Genomic DNA, 12247 nt, shown 5'->3' on the forward strand with positions numbered 1-12247 from the left:
TCATGACTCAGCAGAAACACTGTTTGACCCTCAGACACCATGTCAAGTCATGATTCAGCAGAAACACCGCCTGACCATCAGCTAAAAACTATTTATTTTTCTCTTTTGGAACTTTGACCTGAACCAGTTTTGGACAAACAGACGAGAGTTCAGTTTGTGTTCAGATCTGTTATCAGTCTGTTGACCTTCGTCTGGGACTCTGAGTTTCTGTGTTCAGACGTCAGCACAGAATAAAAGTCAAGCTCCGTTCTTCTCGTCTCTCAATTGTTGCTGCTTGTCGAGTCGCATCGCTAAAAAAACAGAAACATGAAGGTTTACCTGCTGCTGCTGCTGCTGCTGCCCGCAATCTGTTCAGGTACATTTAATTATTCACTCTGCTCAGGTACATTTAATTATTCACTCTGCTCAGGTACATTTAATTATTCACTCTGTTCAGGTACATTTAATTATTCACTCTGCTCAGGTACATTTAATTATTCACTCTGTTCAGGTACATTTAATTATTCACTCTGTTCAGGTACACTTAATTATTCACTCTGTTCAGGTACATTTAATTATTCACTCTGCTCAGGTACACTTAATTATTCACTCTGCTCAGGTACACTTAATTATTCACTCTGTTCAGGTACATTTAATTATTCACTCTGTTCAGGTACATTTAATTATTCACTCTGCTCAGGTACACTTAATTATTCACTCTGCTCAGGTACATTTAATTATTCACTCTGTTCAGGTACACTTAATTATTCACTCTGTTCAGGTACACTTAATTATTCACTCTGTTCAGGTACACTTAATTATTCACTCTGTTCAGGTACATTTAATTATTCACTCTGTTCAGGAAGAATAACACACTCACATTTCATTACTTAAACATACTCACAATATTACTCACAACCAATATTGTCACAAAAGGGTTTTCACAGGTAAATGAAGACCCTTTTTCTCTTATTAAGGTATTTTATGACGGAGGGTTAACACTCTTATTAAGGCATTTATTACAGAGGGTTAACACTCTTATTAAGGTATTTATTACAGAGGGTTAGGGTTAACACTCTTATTAAGGTATTTATTACAGAGGGTTAGGGTTAACACTCTTATTAAGGTATTTATTACAGAGGGTTAACACTCTTATTAAGGTATTTATTACAGAGGGTTAACACTCTTATTAAGGTATTTATTACAGAGGGTTAACACTCTTATTAAGGTATTTATTACAGAGGGTTAGGGTTAACACTCTTATTAAGGTATTTATTACAGAGGGTTAACACTCTTATTAAGGTATTTATTACAGAGGGTTAGGGTTAACACTCTTATTAAGGTATTTATTACAGAGGGTTAACACTCTTATTAAGGTATTTATTACAGAGGGTTAGGGTTAACACTCTTATTAAGGTATTTATTACAGAGGGTTAACACTCTTATTAAGGTATTTATTACAGAGGGTTAGGGTTAACACTCTTATTAAGGTATTTATTACAGAGGGTTAACACTCTTATTAAGGTATTTATTACAGAGGGTTAGGGTTAATACTCTTATTAAGGTATTTATTACAGAGGGTTAGGGTTAATACTCTTATTAAGGTATTTATTACAGAGGGTTAGGGTTAACACTCTTATTAAGGTATTTATTACAGAGGGTTAGGGTTAACACTCTTATTAAGGTATTTATTACAGAGGGTTAACACTCTTATTAAGGTATTTATTACAGAGGGTTAGGGTTAATACTCTTATTAAGGTATTTATTACAGAGGGTTAGGGTTAATACTCTTATTAAGGTATTTATTACAGAGGGTTAGGGTTAACACTCTTATTAAGGTATTTATTACAGAGGGTTAACACTCTTATTAAGGTATTTATTACAGAGGGTTAGGGTTAACACTCTTATTAAGGTATTTATTACAGAGGGTTAACACTCTTATTAAGGTATTTATTACAGAGGGTTAGGGTTAACACTCTTATTAAGGTATTTATTACAGAGGGTTAACACTCTTATTAAGGTATTTATTACAGAGGGTTAGGGTTAATACTCTTATTAAGGTATTTATTACAGAGGGTTAACACTCTTATTAAGGTATTTATTACAGAGGGTTAATACTCTTATTAAGGTATTTATTACAGAGGGTTAACACTCATGAAATGAAACGTGGATTCATTAAAAGTGAAAATGGGTTTACCTGTCCACTCTGGATTACTGATGTATTATTGAACAGGTACAGGCTACCAGGTGTGAGATTTTATGTTCAGGTACACAGAACTTTATGTTATTAGTTATTATTTATGTACTTTAAGTTATTAATACCTGAACATAAAAACTCTGGACAATCTTTAGTTTATTTCAGCAGGATCATCCTTTCGGTTTTCTAACTCAGAGTCCATGTCGGGGTCTGAGGTGTGATCTGACCAGGTGTGATCTGACCAGGTGTGTTTGTGTTGCAGCTCAGAAGTTTAACATTCAGTGTTACGGTGAAGACTTCCTGAATGTCAACAACATGCTGCTAACCTGCACCAGTAAAGTCCGCCAGGCCTGCTACACCAGAGGTGATTATAATCTGATTTAAATTAACTTTAAAAGATTAAAAATCTATTTTTTCACTTGTTGAACTAAAAGTGATGTCGGTTCAGTAAATCAGGACAATAAATATTTACAGCTGGATCTTTGTGAGGTTTAAAAGTTGTCATGCGTGGAGGCTCTGATGATGCATTTCCTGTTTGCTTGTTGCAGATAATGGAGAAAAAGGTTGCACTCTGGAGCACAACTGCTCTAAACCCGGCTGGACCTGCTGTCACACCAACCAGTGCAACGCCTGAGCCAATCACGGCCCAGGAAACACTGATGACATCATCAAACACATGATATGAAATCAAATTAGGGAGAGTTCCCAGAATGCAATGTGTTGCTTTTTCTGAGCTCAGTGTGTAAATATGAATATTTACAGTTTCTGGACTTTGAATCATGTTTCTGTGGACTTAAATAAATAAACTCAGAACTCTGAACTTTGACTTGACTCAAACTCAGAACCTGCTGAGATCGTTCAGGATTCACTTTGAGTCTAAAAATATAATAAATAAATAAACTCAGAACCTGCTGAGACTGTGAGGAAGAGTTCAGGAGTCTAAAGAATTATAATAAAGCATTAGAAGAAGTAGAAAATGTTCTTCCGGGGAAGCATGCCCCCCTAGAGGATCCGAGGTCCAACCAACACGGTCTCACTGGTGTAACCTGTTGTAATTTGTAGCAGAGCTGTGTCTATCACCTTGGTGAGATTCACTAAATTTGGGCACCAATGTTAATATTTAACAGTACACTCTGCATAATGACCGTCTCACATGGTTCCACTGGTCCAATGTTTAACAGTACACTCTGCATAATGACCGTCTCACATAGTTCCACTGGTCCAATGTTTAACAGTACACTCTGCATAATGACCGTCTCACATGGTTCCACTGGTCCAATGTTTAAAAGTACACTCTGCATAATGACCGTCTCACATGGTTCCACTGGTCCAATGTTTAACAGTACACTCTGCATAATGACCGTCTCACATGGTTCCACTGGTCCAATGTTTAAAAGTACACTCTGCATAATGACCGTCTCACATGGTTCCACTGGTCCAATGTTAATATTTAACAGTACACTCTGCATAATGACCGTCTCACATGGTTCCACTGGTCCAATGTTAATATTTAACAGTACACTCTGCATAATGACCGTCTCACATGGTTCCACTGGTCCAATGTTTAACAGTACACTCTGCATAATGACCGTCTCACATGGTTCCACTGATCCAATGTTTAACAGTACACTCTGCATAATGACCGTCTCACATGGTTCCACTGATCCAATGTTTAACAGTACACTCTGCATAATGACTAATGACCGTCTCACATGGTTCCACTGGTCCAATGTTTAACAGTACACTCTGCATAATGACCGTCTCACATGGTTCCACTGGTCCAATGTTTAACAGTACACTCTGCATAATGACTAATGACCGTCTCACATGGTTCCACTGGTTCAATGTTTAACAGTACACTCTGCATAATGACCGTCTCACATGGTTCCACTGGTCCAATGTTTAACAATACACTCTGCATAATGACTAATGACCGTCTCACATGGTTACACTGATCCAATGTTTAACAGTACACTGCATAATGACTAATGACCGTCTCACATGGTTCCACTGGTCCAATGTTTAACAGTACACTCTGCATAATGACTAATGACCGTCTCACATGGTTCCACTGGTCCAATGTTTAACAGTACACTCTGCATAATGACTAATGACCGTCTCACATGGTTCCACTGGTCCAATGTTTAACAGTACACTCTGCATAATGACTAATGACCGTCTCACATGGTTCCACTGGTCCAATGTTTAACAGTACACTCTGCATAATGACTAATGACCGTCTCACATGGTTCCACTGGTCCAATGTTTAACAGTACACTCTGCATAATGACCGTCTCACATGGTTCCACTGATCCAATGTTTAACAGTACACTCTGCATAATGACCGTCTCACATGGTTCCACTGGTCCAATGTTTAACAGTACACTCTGCATAATGACCGTCTCACATGGTTCCACTGGTCCAATGTTTAACAGTACACTCTGCATAATGACCGTCTCACATGGTTCCACTGGTCCAATGTTTAACAGTACACTCTGCATAATGACTAATGACCGTCTCACATGGTTCCACTGGTCCAATGTCTAACAGTACACTCTGCATAATGACCGTCTCACATGGTTCCACTGGTCCAATGTTTAACAGTACACTCTGCATAATGACTAATGACCGTCTCACATGGTTCCACTGGTCCAATGTTTAACAGTACACTCTGCATAATGACTAATGACCATCTCACATGGTTCCACTGGTCCAATGTTTAACAGTACACTCTGCATAATGACCGTCTCACATGGTTCCACTGGTCCAATGTTTAACAGTACACTCTGCATAATGACTAATGACCGTCTCACATGGTTCCACTGGTCCAATGTTTAACAGTACACTCTGCATAATGACCGTCTCACATGGTTCCACTGGTCCAATGTTTAACAGTACACTCTGCATAATGACCGTCTCACATGGTTCCACTGATCCAATGTTTAACAGTACACTCTGCATAATGACTAATGACCGTCTCACATGGTTCCACTGGTCCAATGTTTAACAGTACACTCTGCATAATGACCGTCTCACATGGTTCCACTGGTCCAATGTTTAACAGTACACTCTGCATAATGACTAATGACCGTCTCACATGGTTCCACTGATCCAATGTTTAAAAGTACACTCTGCATAATGACCGTCTCACATGGTTCCACTGGTCCAATGTTTAACAGTACACTCTGCATAATGACTAATGACCGTCTCACATGGTTCCACTGATCCAATGTTTAAAAGTACACTCTGCATAATGACCGTCTCACATGGTTTCACTGGTCCAATGTTAACGTTTAAAAGTACACTCTGCATAATGACCGTCTCACATGGGTCCACTGGTCCAATGTACATTAATACTGGTGGCTCTTTAAACTTTATACCACCTAAAGGCCAAAGCCGACGCTGTACACTGAGATGAACTCACCTGTACTGTCACCGTCGCCACGGAAACAGCAACAGGAAGGAATCTTGAGGTGAGTCGTCAGTTTTGAAAACATTTATTTGCATTTTTTTGTTGAAATCTTCAGTACAGTCTGTCGTCTGACAGGAATGCATAAGAGAAGACATGATTGGCTCAAAACAGTCACATGAACATCATCATCATCATCATCATCATCATCATCATCATGGGTATCAATGTCGTTACTGAACACTGTAAAATAAACAAACACTTGAATCCAGAATCTCCCACAAGACCCCGCCCTCCTGTAACCCTGCCCCTCCCTGAACATCAGGTGAGTCCCTGAATATCCAGTGAGTCCCTGAATATCCAGTGAGTCCCTTGTTAACATCCAGAGTCCCTGAACATCAGGTGAGTCCCTGAACTCTGTACAAGCCCTTCAGAGTGACGAGCGTAGAAAAGATGAAGATATTAAAGATGAAAAGTATTAAAAAGGCAAAAACATGAATGACACCCCCCCACCCTCTCCTTCCCCTGATAGGCCCCGCCCCACCCGGAGTGACATCATCATGACATCATGACATTCAGAAAACATTTTGAACAGAAATGGTCCAGAAGAGACAAAAACAAACATCATCAGCAGTAAGTCACTGAAATCCAGCCAATCAGGGGAGAGGAGCTCCTGTGTTTCCTGTGACCTGATTGGCTGAGAGATGTGAGTGTTGAATGTGATTTTTTACAGTGTAGCTGAGGAGCTGCTGCCCCCCCCCCTGGTGGTAAACAGAAATATACACACAGATACCTGCAGTATATACAGACAGATCCTCTGTGAGAGAGACGTCTCACTCTGATCCACTTCTGATTAACAAAAACATTAAAGTCACAGTTTTTACTCTGGAGGTCACATGTCCTGTCTACTTCCTGTCTACTTCCTGTTTACATCATTATGTTCTTGATCTCGCAACACTACACTGAAGCTGATCCGTCTCCAGCTCTCGAAACAGGTCCAAGAACTGTGTCTCTCAAAACCAGACCGGACTGGTTCTGACAGTTTTAAGCCAAATTAAAAAAACAACCAGTTTCTAAAAGACATTTAAAACTTCCTGTTCACTTCCTGTTCGACTGCTCTGCTCTCATTGGAGGAGAAAAAGTCACCTGAAAAGACGACTGTCACACCTGTCAGTTTTCAGTCTTTTGTCTCGTCCAAGTGTCTCACCCTGTTCAGGTGTTCAAACTTGTCCTCTGCTCTCTGCTGACCCCTGTGGCAGACAGGTAGAACGCACACCTGGACCAAGGTGACATTATAAACTAACCCTATCTTTGCTCAGGTAAATCCCACTCTCCAGGTGTGACAGGTATCTTTGCTCAGGTAAATCACACTCTCCAGGTGTTTCAAACTGTGACATCATGTTTGTTTAAACCGAAGGAAAGTTTATTTTAACTGATGTGAAGAAACATGTGACACAGCCACAGGTTTGAGTCCCGACGCACGCACGCACGCACGCACACACACATACTTCTATCCTTGTGAGGACCCTCACTGACATAACATGCCCTCGCCTCTTACCACGACCATTCTTTGTTTCTATTGATTCACATGTAGTCAACTGTCGACATTAACAGACTGGTCTGAGATCAGCTCCTCTGATCTGTGATCAGCTCCTCTGATCTGAGATCAGAGATCAGCTCCTCTGGTCTGAGATCAGCTCCTCTGGTCTGATATCAGAGATCAGCTCCTCTGATCTGTGATCAGCTCCTCTGGTCTGATATCAGAGATCAGCTCCTCTGATCTGTGATCAGCTCCTCTGGTCTGAGATCAGCTCCTCTGGTCTGAGATCAGCTCCTCTGGTCTGAGATCAGAGATCAGCTCCTCTGGTCTGAGATCAGCTCCTCTGGTCTGAGATCAGAGATCAGCTCCTCTGGTCTGAGATCAGCTCCTCTGATCTGAGATCAGCTCCTCTGGTCTGAGATCAGCTCCTCTGATCTGAGATCAGCTGGACGTTTCTTCTGATTGGACGTCAGAGATGATGATATCCTGAGGAAGTCCAACTGAATGTACTGAATGTCACCCTAACCCTCTCTGTGATTTGAGTTGTGATTAATCCTGTTGTATTAACTCTTACTGAACCATCACAGCTACATGCCTAACCCCAACCCACATCCACTGAACGTAGACCTGATCCAACCTTAAAACCAAGTCTGAACCCTCAAACAGACATTTAAAAAGTGTCCCCCCCCCCCTTTACCGTCTGGTCCTCACAAAGATAGCTGTACCAACACTCACACACACACACAGACGCTCTGGGCCTATGAGGGCGGGGTGAGGGGGGGCAGCCCTTCGTCGCTGGGCGTGGCGGTGTCGTCGCTCGGCTCCAGGCTGTCCTTCAGACTCACCGTGCTGTCCGAGGGGGGCGGGGTCGACTCGGAACGGGGCGGGGTTAACTCGGATATGGGCGGGGCTAGCTCTATGGGGGGCGGGGTGTCCGGGGAGGGTTCTTGTGTCCCATTGGCTGTCGGGGGAAGGACGGGTTCCGGTGTGGGCGTGGCTGCTCCGGGAGGAGGCGGGGTAAATATGGGGTCCGCCCGATGGGGGGCGGAGTTAGAGAGGAGGCCGTCGGTGAGAGACAGCGAAGACTTTTCCACCAAACGCCACTGCATGATGCTGGTGTCCTTCCCCCCCGTCGAGATCAGGTGACTGTCGTTATACAGGAAGCTGACGTTGGTCACATGACTGCTGTGGGCGCTGTACTTATGACTGGGAGCCTGTAGACACACACAGATTATTGATTATTGATTGACTGATCACATAAGACTCACCCCAATCATCTGTTATAAAATGTCCTCTGGAAAAGTTCACCACACTGGAAACCAGTACAACTGGAAACCAGTATAACTGGAAACCAGTACAACTGAAACCAGTATAACTGAAACCAGTACAACTGGAAACCAGTACAACTGAAACCAGTTCAACTGCAACCAGTACAACTGGAAACCAGTACAACTGCAACCAGTACAACTGCAACCAGTACAACTGCAACCAGTACAACTGAAACCAGAATAACTGCAACCAATACAACTGGAAACCAGTATAACTGCAACCAGTACAACTGAAACCAGTACAACTGAAACCAGTATAACTGGAAACCAGTACAACTGAAACCAGTATAACTGGAAACCAATACAACTGGAAACCAGTATAACTGCAACCAGTACAACTGAAACCAGTATAACTGGAAACCAGTATAACTGCAACCAGTACAACTGAAACCAGTATAACTGGAAACCAATACAACTGAAACCAGTATAACTGGAAACCAATACAACTGAAACCAGTATAACTGGAAACCAGTACAACTGAAACCAGTATAACTGAAAACAATACAACTGGAAACAGTATAACTGAAACCAGTACAACTGAAACCAGTACAACTGAAAACAGTACAACTGGAAACGGTATAACTGAAACCAGTACAACTGAAACCAGTACAACTGGTAAACCAGTTCAACTGGAGTGTGTGTGTCTCACCTTGGGCGTGGAGCACGGGTAGGCAAACAGGTGAACTTTACAGAAGTCGTCAGCCAGAGCGATCACCTTCCTGTTGTGAGATCTGATCAGAGCGTTGATGTCGGTGCCGTCTGAGCCCTCCGGCCACACACCTAACAAACACACACAGAGATACACACATTAAACAACACAAACACACACACACACACACACACACACACACACACCCTGGACGGGTAGTCAGTTCAAGAGCATAAAAGTACTCCTCGTGTCAGCGCTCTGTAAACATGCTAAATAAAGTACCTAATGTAACAACACATATAAAATAACATATATTTATATATATATATATATATATATATATATATATATATATATATATATATATATGCCCCAGTTTATATATATATATATATATATATATATATATATATATATGTGTATATATATATATATATACATATATATACATATATATGTATATTTATATATATATGTATATATATATACATATATATATATATAAACTGGGGCTGCTCATCCCATAAATGCATGATCCTTACAAGTGTGACATCATTGTGAAGGTCAATAAACAGGCTTTCCAACCATGTAGAATACAATGACCATTAGCATTGGAACAACAGAGAAATAATACACCAAACACAAGTTTACTAACTTTTTTCCCCAGTTTATATTGACTTGGATTACTTTCTAATTAGCAACTACTCATTTATAACAGTTTGCCAGAGTATGCAGGACCATCGTCAGTTTACCAGGTGTGCAGGTGCACTAAGTGTACTAAGAATGCAGATGTGTAGGTGCACTAAGTGTACTAGGTGTGCAGGTGTACTAGGTGTTTAAGTGTACTAGGTGTGTAGATGTACTAGCAGTGCAGATGTACAGGTGTACTAGGTGTACTAGGTTTGTAGGTGTACTAACCAAACACATGGTATCCCAGTACACAGGTGTACTAAGTGTACAGGAGTACTAGGTGTACTAGGTGTATAGGTGTGTAGGTGTACTAGCCGAACACGTGGTATCCCAGTACACAGGTGTACTAGGTGTACAGGTGTACTGGGTGTACAGGAGTGCTAGGTGTACTAGGTGTACTAGGTGTACTAGGTGTACAGGTGTGCTAGGTGTACTAGGTGTACAGGTGTACTGGGTGTACAGGTGTACTAGGTGTACTGGGTGTACAGGTGTACAGGTGTACTGGTGTACAGGTGTACAGGTGTACTAGGTGTACTAGTATACTAACCGAACACGTGGTATCCCAGTACACAGGTGTAGGTCGCCCAGTCGATGTCTTTACACTCGGAGCGATTTCTGATCAGTTTACAACCATTTGGAACGTCCCCTGAAAACAAACAACAGTTACTACACAACACTACTACAGTACTACAACTTCACTGTACTTTAAGTGTACACTACTACAGTACTACAACGTCACTGTACTTTAAGTGTACACTACTACAGTGCTACATCTTCACTGTACTTTAAGTGTACACTACTACAGTGCTACATCTTCACTGTACTTTAAGTGTACAGTACTACAGTGCTACATCTTCACTGTACTTTAAGTGTACAGTACTACAGTGCTACATCTTCACTGTACTTTAAGTGTACAGTACTACAGTGCTACATCTTCACTGTACTTTAAGTGTACAGTACTACAGTGCTACAACTTCACTGTACTTTAAGTGTACACTACTACAGTGCTACAACTTCACTGTACTTTAAGTGTACACTACTACAGTGCTACAACTTCACTGTACTTTAAGTGTACACTACTACAGTGCTACAACTTCACTGTACTTTAAGTGTACACTACTACAGTGCTACAACTTCACTGTACTTTAAGTGTACACTACTACAGTACTACAACTTCACTGTACTTTAAGTGTACACTACTACAGTACTACAACTTCACTGTACTTTAAGTGCACAGTACTACAGTACTGAGTACTCACAGTAGAGGATCTCGTAGTCTCCAGAGTTGGACATGATGAAATTGTTGTCAGGTGACCAGTCCAGGTGTGTGATGTAGCTGGAATGTCCCTGTGGAAATATTCAGGTAAGTCATGAACACACCTGAACATCATTAGCTCATCACATGACTCTGTTTCAGCAGCAGGGAACTCTGGGATATGTAGTTCTCTACTGGAGAAGGTGAGTGAAGATAATCTCACCTGTTGAACTTCATACTGACTGTTCAACAGGTGAGAGGAGATGATCTCACCTGTCTGGACGTCATACTGACTGTTCAACAGGTGAGAGGAGATAACCTCACCTGTCTGGACGTCATACTGACTGTTCAACAGGTGAGAGGAGATAACCTCACCTGTCTGGACGTCATACTGACTGTTCAACAGGTGAGAGGAGATAACCTCACCTGTCTGGACGTCATACTACATATTAAGTGGTTCAGTGAATGAAATAAAACTGTATTCTTACTCATACAAACATCAACAGAGTGATGAAGAAGATCTGTGTGTTCACAACCAGCCAGGTTAACAGAGAGCCTCACTAACCCATTAATCCCCTCTGGTGCTAATAGAACTCAGCGTGAGGTCATCACAGGTCGGGTACGTTATCTCTGAGTCGCTGCTGAAGCTCAAACGCTCGTCGCTGTATTAGATCGTTAAATAGCTAACAGGGTAAAACAGAGACATCTGATTGGTTGATGCTTCACCGCGTCATGAACAGCATCTTCTCATATCTCCAGAATCGCTCCTCTGATCTACTTCACACTTGAGGGGTGTTATGTTGGGGATCCAAGGTGTTCAATATGAACGACCCTAACCCTAACCCTAGTGGGGCCGGGGGGGCTTCTGAGTTCACTTTAGCTGGACACACGAGCGTTACCACCGAACTCCTCTTCACTTCCCTGGAGTCAAGGAGCGTTGAGCGGTTCCCAATAACGCCGCTAGCAGCACTGCTGGGTGCCGAGCAACTGGCCCGCTCCGAACGCCCACGTCCTCCCAACAACGCCCTCCCAATAACGCCCTCCCAACAACGCCCTCCCAACAACGCCCTCCCAACAACGCCCTCCCAATAACGCCGCTAGCAGCACTGCTGGGTGCCGAGCAACTGGCCCGCTCCGAACGCCCGCTCCGAACGGCCACGTCCTCCCAACAACGCCGCTAGCAGCACTGCTGGGTGCCGA

At 42.2% G+C, this 12247-nt stretch overlaps 2 protein-coding genes across 9 annotated transcripts in view; one reads left to right on the plus strand and one right to left on the minus strand.

Moving 5' to 3' along the window:
• Positions 1-204: 204 nt before the first annotated feature.
• Positions 205-3002, plus strand: wu:fj16a03 (uncharacterized protein LOC335475 homolog). The gene is made up of 3 exons (XM_037763045.1): positions 205-355; positions 2439-2540; positions 2725-3002. Exons 1-3 carry the CDS (start codon positions 307-309, stop codon positions 2808-2810), a joined length of 237 nt encoding a protein of 78 aa, XP_037618973.1. The 5' UTR covers positions 205-306; the 3' UTR covers positions 2811-3002.
• A 2655-nt stretch (positions 3003-5657) lies between these two features.
• Positions 5658-12247, minus strand: part of LOC119484311 (echinoderm microtubule-associated protein-like 4) — a 41597-nt gene continuing 35007 nt past the window's right edge. For 7 of the 8 annotated variants that reach the window (XM_037763051.1, XM_037763052.1, XM_037763050.1 and 4 more), the window contains 4 exons: positions 11052-11139; positions 10340-10438; positions 9103-9233; positions 5658-8339 (listed from right to left, as the gene is read on the minus strand). In XM_037763051.1, coding sequence (XP_037618979.1) covers positions 7884-8339; positions 9103-9233; positions 10340-10438; positions 11052-11139 — 774 coding nt within the window. In that variant the 3' untranslated portion in view covers positions 5658-7883. Of the gene's footprint in view, positions 8340-9102; positions 9234-10122; positions 10139-10182; positions 10269-10327; positions 10439-11051; positions 11140-12247 lie in introns of those variants that run through there. The other variant, XR_005205954.1, reaches the window with a different exon arrangement.

This window comes from Sebastes umbrosus, unplaced genomic scaffold, assembly GCF_015220745.1.
Source record: "Sebastes umbrosus isolate fSebUmb1 unplaced genomic scaffold, fSebUmb1.pri scaffold_143_arrow_ctg1, whole genome shotgun sequence".
NCBI classification, from domain to species: Eukaryota; Metazoa; Chordata; class Actinopteri; order Perciformes; family Sebastidae; genus Sebastes; species Sebastes umbrosus.